This window comes from Pteropus vampyrus, unplaced genomic scaffold (assembly GCF_000151845.1).
Source record: "Pteropus vampyrus isolate Shadow unplaced genomic scaffold, Pvam_2.0 Scaffold172, whole genome shotgun sequence".
NCBI lineage: Eukaryota > Metazoa > Chordata > Mammalia > Chiroptera > Pteropodidae > Pteropus > Pteropus vampyrus.
The window spans coordinates 2,711,093-2,738,345 of NW_011888953.1; the positions used below are offsets into that span (position 1 = coordinate 2,711,093).

The following is a 27,253-nucleotide window of genomic DNA, read 5'->3' on the forward strand; positions in this document are numbered from 1 at the left end:
ATAACAAAAAAATATTTATACTCTTGAAAATCTAAGGCTTCTTTGTTTATCATATTTCAGAATTTTAAGGATTTGATAGGAATACCAGTAAAACCATTTTGGATAATGACCTGTGAAGGAAAGCCTTTTAGCTTGTTTGTCCTACTTACCTGTATATACAACATTTTTCCGCCACATAGAGCGATCATTTTTATAGTCTCCATCCCTGCTATGAAAATGTCTCAGTATCTGAGAGCTGCTCTAGTCCTATCTCTTACCTTGTTCTATTTAGAAACTGCTTCCCTCCCTCTCTGTCTTTCTCTCTCTCTCTCCGCCTCTCTCTCTCCTTCTCTCTCTCCCTTCTTCTCCCCTCCCTCCTCCCCCTCCCTCCCTCTAACTCTCTCTCCCCTTTCCCTCTCCCTCCCCCTCTTCCTCTGTCTCTCTCTGTCTTTGTTTCTGTCTCTAAAGTAGAAATTGGATAGGAAATTTTACAAGGATCTTACCAATAGGATAGTGAACTTATGTCATTAGCTTTTTTGCTACAATATTGTGTCTTCTGAAAACATTTGACCCTTGAACAACATGGGGGTTAGGGGAGCTGACCCCGCATGTAGTCAAAAATCTTTGTATAATTTTTAACTCTCCAAAAACTTAATTATTGATAGTCTCCGGTGTATTATTGTATATATTTTCTGGTAGTAAATGATAAAATAAAATAGTATCTACAGATATTCTAGGCATACTGAATTTTTCCAAATATATTTTTTTATATTTCTAGGCTAGGTAGCTCATCTGTGAGTTTTTTCAAATTGTCAGAAATCTCCAAAAAAATTTCCAGTGTATTTATTGAAAAAAAAAAAAAAATCTGCATATAAGTAGTCCTGCACAGTTCCAGCCTGTGTTGTAAAGGGTCAGCTGTACATTCTTTGGGTTCATTTCTTTTCCAGAGGCAGATGAGATGGTCATTTCAGTTTGTTTATTCTGTATGGTTAAGATATTCATAACTTCGTATTGAGGAAGAAGAATAAAAACACTTGGAAACCCTTCTGATTCTTTAGTATTAATTAAATGAATGATCAGTCTTCTCTTTAGTATGTTTCAGTTAGGCCTAATAAATTACTTGAGGAACTTTTATGTAACTTTTCTATAAAAGTCAGTTTTCAAAACTCATTCAAATGGTGTATGCAAGCAGCTAGTATTAGATCAGTATTCTTAATGAAAACTTCTTTGAAGGCAGCAGGGCACTGCTCAGGCAACAAGAAGCATAGGAGCTAAAGCTTTAAAGAAGGGAGAATCTTGTGGAGGTGAGCTTCTCCAACAACTTTTACTTGGGTGTATTTGCTGATGTGAGGTGTGGGCAGGAAGCTAAGGATTCAGACTTTAAGCCCAGAAGTACTGTTGCTGAGAGGATAAAAACATCACAGAGCTTTTGGTGGAGACCCAGGAGAAATCAGGTATAAGGAGATTCTCCCCCTCAGTACATTTGTTGAATCCTGGGACTACCTGGGATGGGAAACTTAAAAACTTAAGCAGAAAATTTTTGAAAATCAGGGTGAAGCTTGTAGTGTTTTGGTAAGAAAAACATTAAACATGTCATCATCTTCAAACTAATCCCCTGGGGGATAGGGAAGGAAAAGAAAAACCAGAGGTAGACTGAGTCTTACTTACCAGGGCAGAAACCTAATCTGGACTCAGCATTGTCCAGTGGCCTAATGGGGAGAAGAATGAACTCTCTCTGGAGAAAGATAACATCAGGAATCAAGTTTTCATATGCAGTGATTACAGGATCCACCTAAAGACAGGACTTACAGGACTAGGACAAAAGAAAAACATAATAGAAATAGACCAAAGTATGATCCACATTATTCACATCCATTTAGATAATAAGCACTTTAAATATTTAAAATATGATTAAAATGTATAGGAAATAGAAGAAACTATGGAGAAAATAGATGAAAACTGAAGATTTTTCATTACAATATTAGACATGAACAAAATTAAATAGTATTCAAGAAGAGAAATATATCTAAAATTTGAAACTCATTTGATAGATATAATAAAAGATTAGCCATATCAGAAGACAAATAGAAAACATCTAACTGAAGCATGGAGATAAAAGAGAACAGAGAAAGCAGAAGATGATTTGGAGATCTGTAGTAAACACAAAAATATTTGACATTTGAATTACTAGAAGGAGAGAAGAGAAAGAATTGGCCAGAAGTAATTTGGAAAAGATAATGTACAGAATTTTCTAGAACTGATAAAATATATCAACCCAGAGGACTGGGAATTTATCTGTTCCCTAATCAAGGTAGATATAAAGAAAATCGCTCCCTGAACAACAAGATTGCTGAAAAATCAAAGGAAAAAAAAATCATGAAAGGAGTCTGAGAAAAAGATAGTGACCTTCAAAGGAGCCAGCAGTAAGACTGATGTCAGACATAACAGAAAAAATGGAAGCCATTGTTTTAAGAAAACAGCTAACCTAAAAATCAATAAATCCAGGAAAGTATCCTCCAAAAACAAAAGGGAAAAAAATCATTTCCAGACAAACACCATAAAACAGTAAAATTGTTGAGAGGGAAAAATAGAATAATCAAAAATAATTAGTTAATTCAGCAAAGGCAAGACAGGAGATTTAAAGAAATCTAAAATTGGCAGGTCAAATAAAAAAAGATGATAGAAATTAATCTACATATTTGAACTGTAAAATCATATATTTTTCAAAATTGTGTTAAAGAAAAATACCTCATTTTCTAGTCTAAAAAAGTAATGTATATAGATGAAAAACATAGCTTATACACATTTTTTTTTTTCTGACAGCTTCTTTGTGATATTGGCCACAGTGAAGAAAAACTGGGTTTCAATTATGAGGACATCATAATTTGGTAAGTATAGTTCAGTTCCCTCTCTTCTTTTAGATTTTAGTAATATCAATTTTAGTAATTTTAAACTAAAAATAGGATACTTTAACATCTAATATTTGGTCTTATAGAAACAGTTTTGAATATTAGAAAAATTCAGGATTTCCAATATTTTTCTTATCCTGTTCTAATGTTTTGTAATTATCAAATGTAAAGAATCAAAGCTAATGTTGAAAAAGACCTGGATTTCTACAATGTAAATTTCTAAATTAAATCTATAGATTTTTGTAGAAATTTATAGAATAAAAGTTATCATGTTATTCCCTTTACAAAGAAGAACCTGAACAATTATCTCTAGGTCTTAACCTAAGACAGAATATGTTTATGGCAAACTTGATTTGTTCAAGCCCCCCAGTAGAGATGTAATGTTATAGTATCATAACCATCTCTTTGGCATTGTTGAGAATTAAAATTGATATAGTCTGTGCCTACTGCCATTTAAAGTATTTTTATTTATTGGTTTAAACCAGTGATTCTTTGAAAGAGGTGGAAGCAGGTGGACAAACAGAGGTGAATAGATTATAGAGGCATATGTGATACAGCTTGGAAAGGCATATTTAATTTCTCATTGTTTGTATAAAACAAACTACAGAAAGTAAAACAAAACTTGGTGAGTTCGTACCAAGGAGGTGCAGATTAAAATATAACATTAGTGAAGTTCCATGGTTTACAGCAATGATTTTTACATCTGTAAAAACCAGTCTTGTTATTTCAACTGAGGAAGAATATAGTACCATAATTTTATGTGTATTTGAACTTGCTCAACAGAACTCTTTTGTTTTCATACAGTTTGCGGTTAGCTTTATTGAATGAAGCAAAAGAAGTAAGGGCAGCAGGGCTACGAGCTCTTCGATATCTCATCCAAGACTCCAGTATTCTGCAGAAGGTGCTTAAATTGAAAGTGGACTATTTAATAGCCAGGTAATTTTCTGAGAGCTGTCTATGTTTTTATATGTTTTAAAAATTATGTATTAAGTTTTAGCATATCTACCATAATCTGTTCAGATTTTTAGTGTGAAGCCTGATAGTTTTTACAGATATGTACAACCAAATATTGTATTATCCCGAATAAGATATAGAACATTATCAGCATCCCAGTCAAGTTTCCTTGTGTCTCTAACCAGTAGTAAACATTATCCTGACTTTTCTCATTCTACACTAGTTTTTCCTGTTCTTGAGCAATATTTATTGGAAGTATGCTCAGTTACTCTTTTTATTTCCTCAGTGTTATTTGAGAGATTTATCCATGTTGATCTTTCAAAATTGCTGTATAGTATTTCATGTTATGAATAGACTACAATTAATTTAGTCTATTCTGTTGATGATTTTCTGGTTTTTTTTTTTTTTTTTTCAGTGTTTGGTTATTTTGAAAAAAGCTTTCCTGAACATTATGTACAATTCCGTTGGTGGACATATGCACTCATTTCTCTTATATATATAGAAATGGAATTTCTGGGTCATAAAGTTTATTATGTATATTTAGCTTTAATGGATAGTGCCAACGGTTTTCCAAAGTAATCGTACCGATTTACACTTCTACCAGCAATTTTTGAGAGTTCTAGTCTCTCCACATCCTCATCAGCACTCACTATTTTCACTCTGTAATTATAACCTTTCTGCTTGGTTTCTTGGATTTTAACCCTGCTTTTGCACAACGTAGAGATAGGCCAAGTACCTTGGAGAGGAAGTTGTGTGCAGATTTGTGCTCACTTTCCTGTGTTTTCCATGAGATTTTTCTCCTTAGGTCCCAGCCACTTCGGCTGCCCTGAAATTCAGACTGTCCCTCCAGTCCAACAAGACTTTGCTTTCTGTTAGGGTGCTAATTCCCTAAAACTAGGATTGACAAGTGCCCCCAGGGGCAAAGCCTGGTTGGATGTGGAATTTGTGCTTTTCTTCCCAGGGATTATTATCCATTGCCCTTTTAAGTTGCTTTACAAAGTAGTTCGCTCAATCTTTTTAGTTGTTTTTGGCAGGAGAGTTGGTCTGAGTCAAGCCTCCCGGTTGAGGCCAGAAATGAAATTCAGTGTCTGTAAATTTTTAATGAAATTGCTTTAGATTAATTGTATACAGAGAGAAGAATTATTTTTTGAATGGCAAGCTATTTATATATGAAGTATTGATTAGAATGGTGAACTGCCTAAACATAAGTAAAAATATATTATTCTGCAACGTAAACCAAAAACTTTTTAGAATTTCAATAATTTAATATTAGAAATGTCAGTTAAGTGATATTTGAGCATTAACTTTTGAAATGCATTCAGATTTTAAATTACATCTCGATAAAATAGAATCATTGTGGCTACTTTTCTAGAATTTAAAATCTTTGTGCTTCAGTGTTGTTACTTTTGAAATGCTTTATTATAACATATCACTAAAGATATGTAAGCTAACTAAATATCCGATGGTACTGAAAAATCACATGTATTAAAAATTTTAAATGCCATATCGACATTACGAATCCGGGTCTGGTCTAGTATTCTACAAAACTTGTTTAATAAGATTTTTATCAATAATTATTTTGTGTATTATTTAGGTGCATTGACATACAGCAGAGCAACGAGGTAGAGAGGACACAAGCACTTCGATTAGTCAGAAAGGTATGCTCTATGTTTAAGAGTAAAGGCAGATTTATGGTTTTCATGTTAAGTATTTTACATTTTTAGATTTAGACTGCTTTGTAAAATCTTCTAATTAAAATTTAAAGGCTAAATTCTCATAAACATTTTTGTTTTGTTAAAATTATATATGAGTTAAATAGGGCTATTAAACTTCAAGATAAGCATAAATATTTGGTGTCATTATTTTATGTGATTGAGTATAGCTAAGACAATATTTTTTATAAAATGTTCATTATAAAGAATATTTCTCCCTTTAGTGAACATGTAAATGAAATTACTGCTTTGAAATGTTATTGGAGAAAGAGAATTACTTCTTCCCTACTCTGATTTTCTCTTAATTGTATGCTTGGAGTTAATATTATTAAAAGGATGTCACAAATATTTACAGCTGGTTGTTTTGAAAATGAATTTAGTTGCAGTACATAGGCAGTTACAGTAAGCAGTTTAGGCTATTCTACAGGATAAAAAGTCAAAATCTAAACTCTGAAAAAGGTGTTAAGGATAATCCATAATACTGTTAATGAGAGGCCTTCAAGAAATTTTTGTTGTTGTTTAATGTAATGTGATGCCGCAGTGGCAGAGGAACAGAGTGGACTGAGTGTTAATTTGGTTAGGACACAGCTTGAGTGAGAATTTTATCATGTTTCACCTTAAAGTTATCGCGTTTGATTCTAAATTTTGAAGAGATTTCATGAAGTATAGATTTGTTTTGATGTAAAAAACATCTAAAATTATTTAGCAATTAAAACTTAGCTCTTCTCTTTCTCCATCTTGAAATTCAGTGCATGCTCGAGAATGGTGGAATGTTGAATTTATACATTAACTGGATTCCTTCTTTTCTCTTCGAATTGTCTAGGTTGAGGTTAGTAATAGCACCTACCTGTAAACATAGTAAAGGAGAAGTAAATGGATGAGTTGTCTTAAGTTTGTAATTTTCTTAAGAGTGATATTGGAGATAGAATATCAATTTTTGTTATAAGTTAACTGTTAATGTTGGGACCATGATTTGCCTCTTCAAATTCAAACTTAAAAAATTAGATTTATGGTTTTTATTTATTCATACAGTTTTTCCTACTGCCATGATTTTGAGAATTCAAAATTTAAAAAATTGTTTCTGAAGAACCTAGAATAGGTTTTCGGTTGTATACGTCAATATTTATCATACTAGGAATTGAAAGAAATTTTAAAATATACTAACATTAAAAATAATACCCATTAATGTAAACACATAATATTTTTATAAAAATAACAATTTTCTAAAAAGAAAATTAGTAAAGTGGCATTTTTTTTAGATTTTTGCTGAACTCTATTTAATGTTTGTCTCAGTAGAAGATAGCTGGATTATCCCATCTGCTTCTGCATTCAGTCTGTTATGATTTCCTATGCAGTGGAACTTCTGGAAAACTTCCATGTATACTTGTGAGAGAACGAAAGTAAAAATACCAAAATAATGTCTTTGTTTTATTATGAAAATACTTTGCAGAATTGGTGAAAATAGCCTAGGGACCCTTAGTTTCATGGACCATACTTTGAGAATTGTTGCCCTAGAAATTGCGTTCAGAAAAAAAGATAGTTCCATATGGATTCAAACAATTAAATTAGCTCATTTAGATTATTTAGTGAATATTTTTATTCAATTTTGTAAAACATTTTGTACAAGTTACAATATATTAAATAGTCCAGTAAAAGTAAACAGATCTTGAAAACAATTTAGGAATGCCATAACAAAAATACTTTCTACTCTGTTATCCTCTGAAGTACAGAGTGATTTGTGGTAGATATCATTTGTGAATCCAAGAGCAGGAAAATTAATTGATTGTACCTGGTGGCAGGATATAAGTTCAGAGGAAGAGTTGTGGCACAGAGTTCCTTCTTGGTTTAGCTAAAAGCAGTTGAGTTAAAAAGAAAGCATACTTGCTGAATGAACAGTGGCCTCTATTGGCCAGAGGGACTATAATTTCATTAGTACTTTAAACAACCAAAGTGTATATTTTGTTTTTCCAGCAACATTTTGGCAACTGAGCTAGTAGAAATTAATGATAATATTATAATTACTAGGTCACTGTGGGTTTTTTTGTTGGCATTCAGAAAAGTTTTCTGTAAAAGTACTTTTTTTTTTTTTTTACATTTTAAAGTGAAAGTAAAAATTTTGTTGCTTTAGGATAACTTGCTCCATGAATAATTAAGGAATATTCATGTTACCTTTATTTCTTTCTCACCTATTATCCATTTGGAAGGTTTTTGTTTCTTCGCTTCTTTCTTTTTCAGTGTCTCTGAGTTTTTGTTTTTTTTCCCTATCCAATCCAGGCACTCCTTCCTGTTTTTTTCCTGTCTAATTTTCTGTGTAGTTTTCCCACTTGTCAGCTGCTGCTCTTTTTAGCCTATTTAAATTCTTACTGCCTGCCCAATTTAAGTCATCATTTTCTGCATATGTCATTTCTTTATCTAACAAGAGATTAATATATCATAGTTTTTGTTTGTTTGTTTGTTTTTACAGTTGGATTCATTTAGGAAAATCATTCACAGCAAGATATTGGCAAAGCCAGAGCAAGAACCCAGTTTTCTCAATTTCCAAACCTATATTGGCCTACAAGTCCTTTTGGCATTAAGCTTACTTTGGCATTCAGAGCCCACTTTTGGTCCAGCCAATTATGACCTGTCTTATTATACCATTATGTATGCAGACGAGCTGCCTTCCACCCCTACTATGATAATTACTTTTTTTCCTACTCTTTTCATTTCATTTTCATCCTTTTCTACTTTATATTTGTCTTGCAGTCTCAGCTCAAATTTTAAGTATTGCCCTTAGTGAACTCAGTGTTTCTTCAATTCCTTTTTGCAGTTTGCAAATTTATTACCTACTTACGACCTTTAATTTGTTTTATATATTTCTGTATTACCATGCCTAAAAAGATGATTAAATTTTATTTGAATAGAGATAAATTCTTTTCCTTTAAATATTCATTGATTTATAAGAAAAGTATTTGCTGGCTTAAACAGAATTTAAGAGTTTCTTTGCATATGTGTCCTTAGAAAATAAGAGATTTTATTTGTAAAATTTAAATTACAGGTATCCTTTCTATAACACTACACTTGAGATTCACAGAGTAGAATTTTATACTTGAAATTCTAAAAATCATCTGGTCATACTCATCTTTCTTTTACAACTGGGGAAACTAAGGCGTAAAGAAGATTGATTTGGTCAAGGTAACAGTTTACTAATGGCAAATTTAGCTCTGAAAGCCAGTTTGCCTGGCTTCCTAGCCAGCTCTTTTCAGGATACATTACATACATTTTTTTATTTTAGGAATTTTTCTAATAAGCTCCTTAGAAGTGTAATAATATATCAATAAGCATTAAAATACAATATAAATTAATATCATAAGAAATTAGAATTTTCTCACCCAAGAAGACCAGTTTTCAACACCTCCTTTCCCTTTCCTTCCCTCCTTTCTTCTCCAACATTTTTGATTAATGGAAAACATTGATTTAGAAATGAATGTGAAAGCTTTTGTAGATTCTGTAGTTATTGGAAATCTCTGTATTTTATGGTTATGGAACAGTATTCTGTCATTTAAGCTGAACTCTGCAATATCACATAATGCTACTTAACATAAACCATTTATAAGTACACCGGTCAATACAGATCTTTCCTTTGACCCTCTGTAGGACATAACTGGATATCTTTAATGTAGTTATAGTGCATTCTCTAATTGTTTTATAATACAAGTCTTATTTTTCAACAGGATTATAAATCCAGTAACATCCAGGACAGATTAATTGTCCCTAATATTTTATCACCACTCAAACACAAGAAAACATTTTTTTCTACTCCTACTCCAGGGACTTGTTACTCTGAAATACTTCATCTACCAAATCTTTATTTATTAAACAATAATTAACTACCTGATTTGTTTTCTTTCTATTTTCCAAACTGAAGGTATATGTTAATCTATTTTCAGTTTTCCAAATATGTTTTTGCCAATCAAATTTTTCATTTAAAGTGAGATTCACCCAAATTTTATCACCAGGTACATACTATTTCTGTTATAATTTTTGAAATATTAAAAACAGACTATGTAAGTGATGGTTAGAGATAGGGAAATTATTAGGCTGTCAAAGTCAGAAAGAATAAAGGGCTAAACCAATAAGTTTGGGGAGAGAATAGAGATAATGAGATAAATAGGAATGTGGGGAAGGAGTTAGGAATGTAATAGTATAGTAGTATGTTGACAGCTGTTGTCACCACTGATTTACTTTGTCTAGGTACTGAAAAGTTTTTTAAATGTCAGTTCTATTCTAGAGGCACAAAGAGTCTCAGAAACATTAAATCTTGTTGGTCAACTAATTTATTGTCTGGTCTATTAGGAAAAAAGTCATCACATTTTCCATAGTAATGATATTAACATTTACTGCATCAGTTATTAGTTATATTAATCCTTCAAACTGTTCATATGAAGCAAAAGATTAAAATTGATGCCTGAATCTTATAAATATTGTATGACCTTAAGCACCTAATCTAAACAAAATAGGTTTTAAAAATGTTATGTAGTAATTTCTTTTTCTATTTTCTCCATATTACAGATGATTACTGTGAATGCTTCCTTGTTTCCTAGCTCTGTGACCAACTCCTTAATAGCAGTTGGCAATGATGGACTTCAAGAAAGAGACAGAATGGTCCGAGCATGCATTGCCATTATCTGTGAACTAGGTAGGTCAGAATTTTCTTCGAGTAATAAAAATGTATTTTAGAAAGAGTATATATAACATTTCTTAATACCTTTAGTACATGAAATCATTAGTTATTGGTACAAAAATATGAAAAAGTAGGACATTCCTGATAGAGAAGTAGAGGAATTGCTATTTAACAAATAATTTCAAACTGACATTAAAATTCTATAAATTTAAAGTTTTACTCAGCATGAAATTTAGTATAGGAGTTGTCCATGTTCTGGCAATTAGAATAAAATATCTTAATGTCTGGCTCTCAGACATTAGTTAATGTGGGTTAAAAACAACAAACAATTTAACATACATGAAAAAAAATTATAAATACAAGAGGATTAAGGAGTTAAATAGAGAAAAAAATGGGCAAGAAGGGATGAGTATCTGATCATTGTAAGGAAGAAGAGTTTTGAATTATCAAAAGAAATCAAACAAATTTCAGCAGCAATAGATTTTATTCTAAGGAGGCAAAAAAACATGGCAGCGCCAGAACAAAGAAAAAAACTAAATATAAGAAACATTATAGGTAAACAACTTATTTATCTACCAATCAATAGGAAAAATAAATAATTCTAAATACATGGCAAATCAACGTATTTAAAAAGTTCAACTTCACTTACAACTAAAGATATATGATTTTAAATGACAAGATATTCTTTTCCAACAAAAGTAGAAATGGTATAGGTTACATTTGCTCTTGGTAGCATAAATAAATTAATAATAAAATTTTATACTAAAGAAACAGAAGAGCCAACCATCAAGGATTTAAAAATACTGTCTACAGTTCCTGTTGATTTAGAGACAAAATCAAATTTGAGGAAATTTTGAAAATAAAAATATGACTGTATGTCATTGTATGGGATGCCTACAGTGTCCCACTCAGAGTTATAAAATGCTTTTATAATTAAGTAAAAAGTAATGAAAATATGTGAGTGAACCCAAGAAATAGAAAAAGAAGAAAAAACTTGAGCAAGAGGAAAATGACAATGAAATTAAGAGTCTTAGGGAATAAGAGATTATTAAATGTGTTAAGTGGAAGAAGAAAAATATTATACACAGATATGGAAACAATGTTTGAAAAACACAAAGGTCAGAGAAACAGTTTAATATAGAAATGAGGAAGAAAATTTCATAGAAGTTTTTAAAATTATGAGATAGTTCTTATATATATTTGGGAATTTTATTGAAATGAATGGATTTTCAGAAAAAATTTTAATTTCTAGTTGTCTCAAGAAATAGAAAATATGATAGTCAAAAACCATTGAAGTATTTTATGAAATAATTGCCTCTAAAAAGACTCATCCTGGTAGTTTTTCTCTTAAAGAAAATTGTTTCAAGGAATAGATAATTCTTAGATAGTGTAATTTAAATGAGAGCATTAAAAATATGGAAACCTACCAATTTTTTAAATGAAACTAGCGTTTTATACACATATACCCAGAAATATACATATAACACATACTTACACAAATATAAAATAAAATAATTAGAAGACTACATGGATAAAATTCTAGAATACTTATCTCAAATCAACACTACATTATTCTTAATGTTCGATCTCTACAAATACTATGTTCTTTTAACTCTTAATTAGCATTGTTTAAACTTCTAGACAGGTTAGTAAGACAGAATAATAAATAGAGTTTACATATTGGAAAGAAAACACTATTACTTTGTAGGTGATGTGTCTAGAAAACTCTGAATCAACTGTAAAACAACCTAAGTAATTTATAATTTAGTACAGTGGAGATGTGAAAATATAGATTTAATTTATTTTGTGTTCCAGCAGTTAGCAGTAAATATAATAGGAAAAAGAAAAACCATACTGTTTCCAAAATAGAAAAAAAACTATGTACAATAAATAAAATTAATAAGAAATGTATATGACTTGGGTGCGTGTTTGGGAGTGCTTTTGAATTTCTATATTTGGTTCTCAAGAAGGGACAACTAATCTAAGAGGTAGAAATGAGAACATTTGGAAGGGAATGATTGAAAAGTGGTCTTAGGGAACTTTCTAGGATGGCGAAATTTCTATACTTTAATTGAGGTATTGGTTACTGGGGTATAGACACCGATCAGAATTTTTTGAACTGTACCATGAAAATCTGTGCATTTTACTACATTTAGTTATACCTCAATTTAAAAAACCTCAGAGAAGAAACCTAATTTTATAATTCAGCTAGAACAAACAGGAGAGATTCAACCATTAAAACATTTTTGAAAACGTATAAACGGAGGAAAAAAGAAAGATTTTTTCATATGTTTTTAAAAAACTATTAAGCTAGGTTATTAAGAAACAGAAAAATGAAAATTAAGAGTTAGCAGACCTTGATATATAGAAAACTTTAGTATATCAAAAGTATAAAAATCTGTTTGGGAAGCTTGGCATAACAGTTAAATATTGGCAAAAAAGTTGAGTTTATCATACTAAGCCAAACTCAATTTTCTGACATATTGAAAACCGAAATGTTCATTGTGAGCTCATTTAAAACACACACACACACGTGTGCACGCATACAAAGAAATGCCTGATCTTTGAAGTAAAGGAGTTCCTGAGCTTAGAATCTGAGTTTAAAATCTAAAGTTAAATTACACATCAGATAAATGATTTGAAACAGATAAAAAGATAATATTTCCACTATTTGAAAAAAGTCTTTGAAATTGATAGGAAAGAAGAACCATTCTAGTAAAATTTGTGCAAAGGATATGAAAAAAAAAATCAGTTTTGAGAAGTATATTCAGGGACTCCTTTAGATAAATTTTATACACATGCTCTTTTAAATGTCTTGACTAGAAAGTTTTTCAAGTAAGAAAGGAAATTAAGTTAAATAAAAGCCCAAGTTTCTGATTACTTTTTATTAATTATCCCCTATATAATATATTAAGTTTTTCTTTTTTATTTTAGCACTTCAGAATCCAGAGGTGGTGGCCCTTCGAGGTGGACTAAATACCATCTTGAAAAATGTGATCGATTGCCAGTTAAGTCGAATAAACGAGGCCCTCATTACTACTATTTTGCACCTCCTTAATCATCCAAAGACCCGACAATATGTGCGAGCTGATGTAGAATTAGAGGTAGGAACTTTAATATTCTTTTTTAGTTTTAAATATGATTTTAAATACAACTCTTACTTTGAAATTTTAAAGTCTATAGATGTAGCCCAGCATTATCAAACCTAAATTAAGATTGGCTTATTCTCAGTAATATTTTATAGCTCATCCAATTTCTACTGAATTAAAAATATTCTCATAGTATTTCATCAATGTGTAAAGTGAGGTTTACTTTTTAGCTATGAAAACTTGACTAAGCAGATTAAAGCACAAGTAAGGTTACATAGATATTTACCTATTTATTTAAGATCATTTCGTTTTAAGGACTTTTAGTACATTAATTCTGTGCGAATGGCTCCTGCTAATTATATATTATTTATTTGTTGTACCATGCTACATGTCTCTGAACTTTGAAGCAATTATTAGCAACTAATTGACCATATATACTTTAAAGACATAGAATACATATCTTTCTTTTTAAAATATTCTATAATTTAAATTGTTTACTAATTCAGTATTTTTTTACAGTTAGTCTAAATAAGGCTGTAATATATACTCCTTTTTATGATAAATTATATAGTTGAGTTTGGAACAGAATTATCACAGACTGTATTCTTACATAGTGAATGTACTACATTGTTCATTACGGATATTTAGAGTAGGTTTAAACTCAGGATTTGTTTGTATTTAGTTTGAAGTTATGCATGGTATAAAAATTTTTTTGTACCTTATTTTGTCTAAATCATTTTATAAAACTTGTTTTAAATGTTAAAGTTCTGGTTTTATTAGGGTTACTAGAAATATTTGAGATTATAAAAATGACATTAGCCTATATGATTACTAACAAATTTAAGTACCATATCCTCTTTAATATGTGATTTTTAATACATTATTCATGGTAGTCCAATGGCAATAAACTGACATTTTTGATATTTAACAGTTTGTTTAGCTTTAATTTTTTTCTTTATTAAGTAGAAAAACTATAGTTTTAAGACTGGAGAGATGATTACAGTGAAGAAAGATATGTATAGGACTGTTTTTTATTTGTGTATAATTGTATAGCAGATTAGTAAAGCCTTTATATAAGTGAAAAAAACTCAAACAATTTGATAGATGTTTAAGTACACTACTATCTTTGCTCATATCTACTTCTTTAAAACCACAAATATTAGTTCTTTTTTTCCTTAGCAAGATCCCCCCAGAATCACATAGTAATTGAGAGCATGGACTTTGGGCTATACAGATCTGATTTTGATTTTTTGCTCTAAGATCTACTAGCTTTATGACTTTAGGCAAGTTATTAGCCTCTCTGGGACCTATTTTTTCCTAGGTAAAATGAAGGTCATGGTATTTACCTTAAAGAATTATAATAAAGAATAAATACTGTAATAATTGTGGTAGCGGTAGTAATAGTAGCAATAGCAGCAGCTAACACTGATGTAAAGCTTATAATGAATTAGGCAGTATTTCCAGGTGCTTTACATATATTAATTCTAATCTACATAAAATGTTTGATTTAGTACCTGGCACACAATATTAAACCAATATCGGTTGCTTTGGATATTACTCATCATCATTATCTTCATTGTAAAGTCTGCCGTTAGGAGAATATTGTCCTCATTTTTTAAATTGTATCTTAGCAATTTTAATTCTAAATTTATTATTGGTTCTCTTTACTACATACAAAAGAACTTTTTCAGTGCTACTTACTGTCTCTGTTGTTAGACTCAAATCTTCCTCCTGTTAAAAGTCTCTTTTTAAATTGATGGTAGCTTCTATTTCTATTATATGTGATATGTTTTGGCCTCAGACAGAAAAAAAATGTGGATTTAATATAATAATATCGGTAGAATAGATAGTCTGTAAGGATTGTAAATTAATCGTAAATTTTATAGTAAATTAACAAAACATTAATTAAACATATACTTCAGAGCGGGATAGGATTGTTCATAGCATCTGCTGTGGAAAACTAGAAAAGCTGAATAATTATAGAAATCATATATTTAAAATAATATAGAGCTGTGAAAGCAATAAGGACCAGAGGGTGTGATATTTTGAGGCAAGAAGATAACTTTGAGAGTTTCCCTGAAGATCTACAAGATGCCCTTGAGGGCACTTGCAGATTTTGGGCACAGTCTAAGAATATGACCTAGGCCTAGATAGAAGACCAGAGTATTTTGCAGTCCTACGATTATGGCGTGACAAACCTAGAGACGTGAGAAGTCCCTAGACCAAGTCTGATTTACCCCTCCACATATTTGCTAAAAAAGAATCCATGCAGGGTAGAAATGACAATGTTAAAACCTGAGGAAAGCACAATGAATTATGCTACAGTCTTCAGAACGTAGGATGCAAAGACCTCCCAGGAGGAAGGGCCATGGGCAAAAGTCAAAAGGCCTTTAAAGAAGTAGTGAATTTACCATAATTATATGTAATTGCTTTTTTCCCTGAGTTCACTTACTGATGAGTATATAATTAGAAGCTGAAAATACAGGTAGGCTTTTGCTGGGATCAGAAAAACTGGAAGAGAATTTGGCAGTTGTGTGATACTAAAGTGACAAAACTGGATATTTCACAGCTGATTTTCTGTTCTTGACATTTCCCAAATTCTTAAGCTATTCTGAATAGATAGCTAAAGATATAAATTCAAAACTTATAAAGTATGTAGGAAAAAATTCTAGTCACTGCAAAAGAGAAAAATACTTGCTAAGCTCTCTATTGAAAGCACTGGAGGGCCATACTTCAGGAACTGGAAACCAAAAGTATGTTCTGTCTTATTGAAATTGCAGGGTAGTCTCAATTTAACTGAGTTGGTGATTAGAATAAGATGATCAGTTCCTTTAATCTACCTGACACAAGAAAGTATAAACCATCTGATGGGGAGGTAACATCATTTGGAAACTTATAAAATTCACAATGTCTGGCATTCAAACAGGAATATGACTGACTGTCATAAAAAGACATGACCATATGACTGCTAACTCAAATTTTAAAAAATTCTGTAGAAATACTTCCAAAGGTGATTCAGATATTACAATTAGAGAGGAAGACTTAAAAACAGCCCTGATTAAGTTGTTCAAGAAAATGGAGGAAAAACGGAAGAAAATAGATGAAATAGTACACAATTTCACCAGATAATTATAATACACAAAATGAATCAAATGGAAATTCTAGTACTGAAAAGTATAATACCTGGAATTCTGAACTCAATGAAAATTAAAAATTCATTTTGGATAAGAAGATACCATTAGTAAACCGGAAGGAAAGTCAGTAAAAATATCCAGAGTAAATCACAGAGAGGGGAAAAAAAGAAAGGAACAGAACAAAAGGGATAAAACATAACCATTGTCTTTGGAGAAGAGAAAAAAAAATAGGCAGAAGCAAATATCCAAAGAAACAGTGGCCAAAACTTTAGTTTCTAAAACTGATGAAACTTCATGTTCACAAAGCTCAGAAAACTCCAAATAAAGTAATACAAAGAAAACATGTAGGCACATCATGTTAAGATTGTTGAAAACCAAGACAAATAAAATTCTTAAGATCTGCTTTAGAATAAAAGACATTACTTTCAGAGGAGCAAGTCTGACAGCCGATTTCTCAACAGAAATAATGGAAATCAGAAGACAGTAGAATGGCATCTTTAGAGTGCTGAAAGAAAACGTCAGCCTAACCCAGAGAAAATGTGTTTAAAAAACAAAGGTAAAATAAAGATTTTTCAGACTGAAGACCCAAGGGAAATTAAAGGAACACCACTCTTTCTTTGATTGCTTGCCTATATGTCACGAAGACACTAAAGGAGCCCAATTTGAGGCACACGTGGGGAGGAACTGGGCCCTGTTGCCAACAACTAGCACATTGTGAGAGTGAACCATCTTGAAAAAGATCCTCCAGCTCCCGTCAAGCCTTCTGATGACTGCAGCCCTGATCACCATTTTGACTGCAATCTTATGGGGGACCCTGAGTGGTAACTGCACAGCTAAGCCTCTCCTAGATTCCTGACTCACAGAAACCATGTGAGATAATATTTATTGTTGTTAAAAAAATGAGACAGACACAAGAAAAGGCTAAAGAGAGTCCTCAGCCAGAAGGAAAATGATCTAAGACAAGGAAATAATAGGAAGCAATGAAGAATGCCAGAAAAGTTACATATATGACTAAATATAAAATGATACTGATTGTCAAAAGCAATATTAGTGATATCTTATGCATTTGAAATTATATTAAAAATTAAAATTCAGACCACAATATGCAATAGGCAATGGAGGATATGAGAAAATGAGATAGAGTGGTTAAAGTTATAAAATGAGTGAATTTGCTGAATACAAGGGCAATACACAAAAAAATAGTTTGGATTTCTTTTTATGGCAATAAGAGGAAAATGTAATTTATAAAATAAAACCATTTAAATAATGTTCAAAAATAGGCAAAACTAAGTCATAGTGTTAGAGGTTAGGGGTCTGTAGTGACTTGTTAGTACAAAGGGAGAATAAGGAGGTTTTAAGGGTGCTGATGTTATGGGAGTGCGCTTAGTTTAAGAAAATCCATCAAACCGTGCATTGATGATTTGTGCACTGTCTTATATATATGTTTAAAAGTTCAAAAATTCAATTTTTACATTTAAAAAAGTCACTCAAAGATATTCCTTGATGATGAGTTTGAAGAAATAAGTCTCTCAAATAGATACCCAATTAAATATATAGAGAAGTGGAATTAGTGTCAGCTTGTTGCAGGATGAATGCATTTTACAATAAGGACTCTTTTTCTTCTTCTTTTTCTGCTTTTTTTTCATTAGCGAATTTTAGCACCCTATACCGATTTTCACTACAGACATAGTCCAGATACAGCTGAAGGACAGCTCAAGTAAGTACCATTTGTTTCTAGTAATTTATAAGATAGTCTGTGTTGCTATTGAAGCTTTTAAATTTGCCTGATTGCATGTAGAATCAGAGCAATGTGAGTTTAAGTAAATTACCTATTTCACGGAGTAATTTTGTAGTTCTATCATAATATAATTTACTATGGTTTAAAAATTAAAAGTAAGTTTTGGGAAATTTAGAGACTTACAATTAATCTTCTATTTAAAAAAATATAAAATATGCTACTATAGAAACCTAGATCTTTAGATTTTTTTTATTGTACAGGGAATAGAACGAAGAGCAGCCTTAACAAATTGAGTAAGCAGAAAGATATCCTAGGTAGAATTTTGAGACTAGGGATAAGAGGGATATATATTAAAGAAGATAAAGATTATTTTCTAGATACGAGGCAGGATAATTTTCAGTCTTTTTAGAGAGAAAAGCACATAGTTCACTAGGCGTTCTGGAATAACTTTGTAATGAAATTGATTCAGGGATCAAATAATGTACTGTAAAGATTTCACAAATGATAGAATTCTAATAAATATGCTATGAGGTATTTCCTAGTAAGATTGTTGGATTGCAGACATACTTATTTTGATAGATAATATATATTAAAATTCTTTATTAAGTTTTGGAACATTGTGAAATAGGGATATTTTTGTTGTTTGTTATTTTTCTCCTGAATTAAAAACCAGTGGTTTTATATTTTTAATCACTTCCGTCACTGTGGACTTGTCACACCCTTACATATCATGAACTGAGCTAAGAAATCAAAATAGATGTCCTTTGTTTAAGACACCTCAAACCTTATTTCTGCTAACTTATGAACTAAGATTCTTAAACCCCTTTCTTGGCTTTTTCTTAATGATACTTGACTTTCTTTTATTGACGGAGAGCATATGCATTTTCTATTGCTGCATGACAAATTACCACAAATGTAGTGGGTTAAAATAAAATGATTTTATTAGCTCATAGTTCAGTAGTTCAGAAGTCTGGCACAGCTCTCTCTTATCTGCAGATTGTGGTGAAAAATTCATTTTCAAGCTCATTCAGGTTATTGGCAGAATTTACTTCCTTGCTGTTATACAACTGAGATCCCTGTTTCCTTGCTGTCATCAGGGGCCCACTCTCAGCTTCTAAAGGCTACCCTCTTTTCTTGCCACATGCTTTCCTTCATTTTCAAACACAGCAAGAATTCGTCAAATCCTTGTGCTTTGAATCTTTCTCAGACTTCCTTGTTTGCCACCAGCAAGGAAGGGCATATCAGTTAGATCAAGCCTACCAGTGATCGCCCTATCTTAAGGTCTGCTGTGCTATTTAACATAAACATAATCACTATCATGGCAGTGATATGATAGTCATGGGATCCAGGGATTAGAGCATGGAATCTTGAGGGGATGGAGGGCATTGTTAGAGATCTGCCCACCAGGGTAAGCAAGAGATGAACATGGATTTTTTTTTTTTTTTAGAGTTGGAGAGAAGGAAAATACATTCCACCAAAATTCTTCCTTTTCTATTTGTTTCTGTACTTTACTTTTATTAAGTTTCTGGAGTATAAGCAGTTATGGGAGCATTAGTACATTGTAGCCATGGAATAGGAAATAAATGATTTTTTAAAATATTACAGATTTATTGAATAGGTTAGAGAATGAATTACCAGGCAGTCAATATAAGTATGTCACTAACGTTTTTAAGAGAAGAAGCATTAAAACTTAATCACACAGTTGTCTGGTTCTTATTTCTTCTGCTACCCACCTCCTTATTTTAGTTTCTGTTATAGTCCCATTTCCATTGTTGCTACAGAGTTGTGTGTGTGTATTTGCTTTTGTAGACTGATTGCTTACTACGCTTTAATTTGATTTTCTGTCTTTTTTTTTTATCGCTTTTGCTTTTTCTTTCCTGGTTCTCTTGATTTCTGTATTCTCACAACTGTTAAGAACTTCGTTAGGGAAGATAGAAGATGACAAAGGAAAAAAATGGATAAATGACAGGGTAGAGATGGGTAAGGTGGCATAAATAAAGAGAATAAGACTGCTCTTAAGTGTTGAAACTAGCCCTAAGCCATACATTGAAAATGTTTAATGACTATAAATACAGTTGACCTTTAAGCAACATGGAGGTCCAGGGCACTGACACCCTATATAGTCAAAAATTCACATATAATTTTTGACTCCCCAGAAACTTAAGGCTACTGTTAACCAGAGCTGAATAAGACATATTTTGTATATGTATTATATACTTCATTGTTATAATAAAATAGAGAAAAAAATATTAAGAAAACCTTAAGGAAAAAAGAATACATATACAGTACTATATATTTTTACTGAAAAAAAAATCTGTGTAAGTGGACATATGCAGTTCAAACCCTTGTTCAAGGGTCAACTCTAGTTCTCTTGCTTAATTGTCATAAATTATTGTATAGAAAGAGACGAGAGATGATTGGATACACAATTAGAAAAAAAAGAAGCTATTGGTATTAATGATAGCCAGTTATTTAATAACGTTTCAGTGAATATGGATTGTTGAGCTTGCTTATTAGAAATATTCAAATAAGTTTGGGGCAAGAATTTTGAAGTAATCTGAATACATGTGGTAAAAGTAAGTTTATGTGGTAATTTTCTTTTTGCTAAAGGGCAGCCTCCAGATAGATGCTTATTCAGCAGACTGTTGTTGTCTCTAATGCTCAATTAAAGGTGTTAATGAGCTATGTAGGAGTAATTTTTCAAAAGAGCAGGAAACAATTAAATAGAAAAGCAGAATTTATAACTTATTTTAAACCATGTTGTGAATCTTAAATTGGAGATGAGAGGGCTGTATGTAATTGGGTAATTTGCTTTGAGGTAGTTCTGATCTTTGTTTTTTTAAATATATAATTTCCTGTTTAAATATTTAAACATTAGCTAATGATAGCACTTATTCTAATTCAGTAGCAGGAAAAACTCACATTTTATTTTAATATTTTATTTCTTTGATTTCCTCCTGCTATCCCCCACCACACACAGAGAAGATAGAGAAGCGAGGTTTCTAGCTAGTAAAATGGGAATCATAGCAACATTTCGATCATGGGCAGGTAAGTTACTCTGTTGCTTTATAACATCCAATAAGAAAAACTTGACTATTTTTAACTGTTAAATTATTATTGTAGCATCTAATTTAGAAGTGAACCTAGTCTTATTTTATGTTGTTATTGGAGCCAAAGGGACTTGTACAAAATTATTAAAATTGACTATTTGTAAGCCAGTGTACTCATACCTGGGCAAATTAAAAAAATTAAGTGTAATCTATATCAGGAAAAAAAAGACGTTAGCTTTATATGTAACTAAAGTTTGTTACCTGTAAGTAGAGTGTAGAATGTCATAAATCCAAATAAGCAAGATAGGCCATTAATAGTCTTAAATTTCTCAAGAAGAAGGATTATGCATGTTTTATCTTTCTCCGGAATAAAAATGCAAACATTTTTCTTAATACCACCACTTAATGTGTTATTTTAGATTAATAATTACTTTCTTCCTTCTTGACTTTGTAGAATAATTTAAGGAATAGAATACAAAGGAGCGTAACAGTAAACAGAACAAGAAAATTTACCTAAACACTTCTGTGTCTAGGTAACCTAACAGATATCTTCTCCATACAAGTTACTAGCCATTGACCCCTAGCCATGTATTTTCAGTTACTTCCTAAGGCCTCTCAATGCTTTGGTAAAATCCCCAGCCATGCTATATATGCCTCATGACTGCCTATTTCATAATACCCTTACCCTCATGGACATACTTAGTATTTATGAGGGCCCAGTGATCACACATTCTTTTTATGCTTACTAGCCTCCACATGTTATTTCAACACAGAAACCAACACGGTCCTCCTGCCAGGTTTGACTATCACTGCCCTTACCTCAGAACTCACTATAACTTTGTTTTCTTTGTTACAGCTATTATCCTTGACCGTCCTTCAGCTTCCTTGCCATTAGTGCTATTTCTATCTTGCCAAAAAAGAAGGTTGTAACTACTGGTACAGCCTGGCTACTATCTTCTCATTCTTACTCCCAGACTCTACTCTCTCTGCCAGTGTCTCTTAAACATTCTTTCTACTGTGCTTCAGTTTGTACTGTAGCCAGGGGTCCCCAATCCCCAGGCTTCAGACTGGTAGTGGTCCTCAGCCTGTTAGGAACTGGGCCACACAGCAGGAGGTGAGTGGCTGGCAAGCTAGCAAAGCTTCATCTGTATTTGCTAGCATCACCTCTTCAGCTCCACCTCAGATCATCAGGCATTAGATTCTCATAGGAGCACCTGTCCCTGGTGCCAAAAAGTTTGGGGACCGCTGCTGTAGCTGTTATACACTGATTCATCATTAAAAACATAGAAGATTGGGAGTCTTCCACCCTCCTATTGAAATAAGAAGAGAAATACCGGCATTACAAGTTAAAACTCAAAACATTTTTCTCACAGAAATAATTTTTCCTAAGTAGTATTTAGATTCTGTGGTACTTTTATGAATTAAATAAGCTTTTGTATATTTGTAACATTATTTCTGTGGTAGACATTTCAAAATCAAAATTACTGTTTGGCAAATGAACTTTAGAACACAGTTTTTTCATGAGTTGCAACAGCCTCTTTCTCCATTAGTGCAGAGTATGATCTTTATTTTAATCTATAATCTCTCAAATTAGTATCAAACATCAGAGTTAGATACCATTTTGGTGACCTAAGCAGTAAATCTACCTATTATATTTTAATTTGAATTTTGAACCCAAATTCAAAGAAGATATGGATTATAAATATACGTGCTTAGCTAGAAGTAACGGGGAACTTGAGTCTTGTATGACTTTTAAAAAATGTTTTCCCCAACATTTTATTATAAAAAAATTCGAACTTATAGAAAATTATACAGTGAACACCCATATACTTCAACCACCTAGATTTTGTTTCATTTGCTTTATTACATGTCAGTTTATCTGCCCATCCTTCTGTGAATTCATGAGTCCTCTTATGTTATTCTGATGCATTTTAAAGGCAGTTGCAGAATTAAGTGCATTTAACTCCTAAACACTTCAACTTGCACATTATTCAAGTTCAATATTTTTTATGGCCCCGATTTGGTTATTTTTGTTTCTTGGTTTGGTTTTGTTTTGTTTTGGGTAAAATTTTCCCCTTACAGTGAAATTTATGAATCATGATGAAATTTGATGAAATTTGACAAATGCTTACACATGTACCCAAACACTTTATTGGCTATAGAACATTACCATCACCTCAGAAAGTTCTCTCATGACCTTTCCAGGTTCTTCTGATCCCACTCCCTTAAGAAAAAACTGTTTTTCTGTTTATTTTCATCATAGATCTGTTTTGCCTGTTGTGAAATTTCATACAGTTGGAATCATAGTACATGTATACTTTTGTGTAAAGTTTTTTCATTCAGTGTAATGATTTTGAGATTCATTCATGTTGTGTGTATATCAGTAATATGTTCCTTTTTATTGCTGAATAGTATTCTGTTGGGTGAACATACCACAACATTTTTAGCCCTCTTCCTCTTAGTCAACACCTGACCTGCTTCCAGTTTTGACTGTTGTAAATAGGACTACTGTGAGCAGTCTTATACAAGTCTTTTTGTGGATATGAACTTTTTTTTTTCTTTTGTGTAAATTCCCAAGAGGAATCTCTGGGTCACAGGGTGGAGATATATGTTTAGTTTTATAAGAAAATGTCAGACATTTTCTGAAAATACTTAACACTTTTATATTCCCAGCATCAGTATATGTGAGTTCTAGTTGCTCTGCATTTATTGTTGTCCATCTTTAATTTTAACCATTCTGGTAGGTGTGTAGTGGTATCACATTGTGAATGAGATTTGCATTTCCCTGATGACTAAAATGGTATTGAACACTTTGTATGTGTTTATGGGCTATTCACATATCTTCTTTTGTAATATGATATTAATATGTTTAAAATTGTTCAACTCAATTCTCTCACTTAAAATTTTGAAGTCTGTCAATTATACTCTTCTGTGCTAAAAGTTAAATTTTAGAGTTAAACTTTTAAAAGACCAATGCCAAGCAAAGTTTTTCACTTTAGGTTAAGGAGGCATTAAATAAGGGAGACAGACCACTGTCTTACTCTCTCAAGTATTCTTACTCCCTGAAAATCACTCATCAGTAAATGGGAGTACTGGGCAGTTCAGATATCATGAACTTTTTTGGATATGAAACAAATAGAAATGAAAATTAAATGATAAAATTAATTGATAATCTCTAATCAATCAGTAGGCAAATTCAGTAATTGTTTGAAATACACTGTCAGTTATGATAACCAAATAATATAATAGTACAATTATCTTAGAAAAATATCACAGAGTTTATATGGATACATTACTAAGAAATTTAAAATTCAAGTCAGTGATTTTTTTTTTCTTTTTATCTTTTATAGGTATTATTAATTTATGTAAACCTGGAAACTCTGGGATTCAGTCTCTAATTGGAGTACTTTGCATACCAAATATGGAAATAAGGGTGGGTAAAAGTTTTTCTGATTGTTTCATTCTTGGACTTTTAACGGAGGAAAATAATTTTAGAAACTGTATTTCAGGTGATGCTTTTTCCTTGTGAATTGTTAATGAGTATCATAGATCATTTTAAAAATGTATATATAAATATTTACTGTTTAGTTGAATCCTAAGGATAATATGAACAAAAGCTCATAGACGCAGACAACAGTTTAGTGGTTTCCAGATGGATAGAGGGTGTAGAAAAGGGTAAAGTAGATCAAATATATGGTGACAGAAGGGAATTTGACTTTGAGTGGTGAACACACAGTGCAGTATACTGATGATATATTATAGAATTGTACTCTTGAAACCTATTTAATTTTATTAACCAATGTCACCTCAATAAATTTAATAAAGAAGTTAAAAATAAATATTAGCCATCAAAAAATTTTTTTAAACCTGGGGGTTTTCTAGTTACCATTGGTTATTAACTTACGGCTTAGTGGAATTGTGGTCAAGGAATATACTCTTCAGTATTTCATTGTCTCAAACTTTGTTGAGACTTGCTTTATGGTCAACATGTGATCTCTTTTGGTAAATATCAATAGTAGTTGAAAAGACTTTATCTTGTAGTTGTTGAGTGCACTGATATAAATGTAAATCTATCTATATATACATATATATACGCAAAAGAAATACTGTTACCAGGAATTTTGGCTATATTAAAAGTTGGATTAAAATATGAAATTAATATGCAAACAGTACAGAAAGTCATTCTCTTTGTAAAGATTCAAGCAATACAGAAATATATTTAGGAAAAAGTAACTAGTATTTTGTATCTCATACCTTCTAACTTATGATTTTATAATATGAGTAATTTTGACTAAAATTGAGTCGTTTATATGCTTATTTATTAGACATAGTCCTAAATTATTAGTGCATGGGAATTTGTATTATACAGCTAAAACAAATTGAAATTGGAAGGAAAAAAAATTAACTCTTCAAGTAGTTATTTCTCCCTTAAATATTTTTTTTTTAATTTTGTTCAAAGGAACAACACTTGCCCCTTTTTTGCTTCTTGTTTATATGAACCAACCTTGGAGTTGAAAAAAAAATTATTAGAAAATATTAGCCAGAGGTACCTTGCTTAAAAATGTGAACTAAAAAGCGTTTAGACCATGGAAATGGAAGGATATGACTATAGATGGAAAGATCAATAAGCAAGCAAGTAGAGGTTGGAGCAGTTCATTTGAATTCTTACTCAGCACCTGATGAAAGAATATGGTCTTTGGAATCTGACTGACAGAGGTTTGACTCCTGGTTTTGTTATTTAGAGTTCCATGACCTTGGGCAAATTACTTTTGACTTTTAAATCTATTTCTTCATGTGTACAATGGAAATAAAAGATTTATTGAAAAGATGAATTTGTGTATGTAGTAAGCATTCAGTAGTTACCCCTTAACTAATATAGACTCGATAGGTTTTCTAAAATAAAATAATTGTTTTATCAATTTTTTGTTCTTCGAATAGGACATTAAAACATCTTCATTAAAGCAAGGATTTTTTTTCATAAAAATAAATGAACTATTGTTTGTTTGCACTTGCAGCGAGGTCTCCTCGAAGTGCTTTATGATATTTTTCGTCTTCCTCTACCTGTTGTGACTGAAGAGTTCATAGAAGCACTACTCAGTGTGGGTAAGTATTGTATTATATTTGCATCTATTCAAATATTGTAATTTTTTAAATGGTATACCTAATGGAGACAGAATCTCTCAAAGGAAAAATGCTGAATTAAATATCGAATATCATTTTCTTATTGCATCATTGTGGCATGAAATTAATATAAAAATAAAACCTCCAGTAAATTGCTAAGAGTAAATAAAACATTTTTAATTTCTTCTCTGTCACCCTATCTCATGCAAATAAGAAGTAAAATTAATAGAAAGACGGATCAAGAAAGGAAGAGGGAGAGATAAGAAACCTATGTAATTCTCAAATTAGATGATCTAATTCTTGTCTAATTTTATTTTAGCCAAATGACCACTAAGTCCCAAAATAAAGTTAAAGCAGTATACCTTTACACAAATTATTTTTTTTCTGCATGCCTTCTTAAGTTTGTTTTTCTTAAACCAACATTTTAAAAAAGTTATAGACTAACTGGTTGATGGTTCTACACATACATGAAGTGTTTCATTAACATCTAATTTTCTTCTAACTACCTAATTTTAACTTTTAGATCCAGGTAGATTCCAAGACAGTTGGAGGCTTTCGGATGGCTTTGTAGCAGCTGAGGCAAAAACTATTCTTCCTCATCGTGCCAGATCCAGGTAAAATTTAGATATAGAAATGGTTCAGATTTATTACAGTTACTGTTTTTATGTTAAATTATGTAATAGGTGGAACATTATTTAAACTATTTCTGTGTTGTGTTTATTCAAGGCCAGACCTCATGGATAATTATTTGGCACTGATACTCTCCGCGTTTATTCGTAATGGACTTTTAGAGGTAAGACTTAGAAACTTTATTTTATTCTATTTTATTATTTTATTTTCTCTAACAAAATTCTTTCAGGGCAACTGACATATAGGATGCACAAACGTATGCATGTATAATATT

General features: G+C 31.5%; 1 protein-coding gene across 8 annotated transcripts in view; it reads left to right on the plus strand.

Moving 5' to 3' along the window:
- RICTOR (RPTOR independent companion of MTOR complex 2) overlaps window positions 1–27,253 on the plus strand; it is a 100,544-nt gene that overhangs the window by 42,606 nt on the left and 30,685 nt on the right. For all 8 annotated transcript variants that reach the window (XM_023536925.1, XM_023536927.1, XM_011370695.2 and 5 more), the window contains 11 exons: window positions 2,803–2,867; window positions 3,693–3,824; window positions 5,437–5,500; window positions 10,106–10,232; window positions 13,152–13,321; window positions 18,090–18,157; window positions 21,159–21,226; window positions 24,579–24,661; window positions 26,244–26,331; window positions 26,873–26,963; window positions 27,076–27,142. In XM_023536925.1, coding sequence (XP_023392693.1) covers window positions 2,803–2,867; window positions 3,693–3,824; window positions 5,437–5,500; window positions 10,106–10,232; window positions 13,152–13,321; window positions 18,090–18,157; window positions 21,159–21,226; window positions 24,579–24,661; window positions 26,244–26,331; window positions 26,873–26,963; window positions 27,076–27,142 — 1,023 coding nt within the window. The remainder of the gene's footprint in view (window positions 1–2,802; window positions 2,868–3,692; window positions 3,825–5,436; window positions 5,501–10,105; window positions 10,233–13,151; window positions 13,322–18,089; window positions 18,158–21,158; window positions 21,227–24,578; window positions 24,662–26,243; window positions 26,332–26,872; window positions 26,964–27,075; window positions 27,143–27,253) is intronic.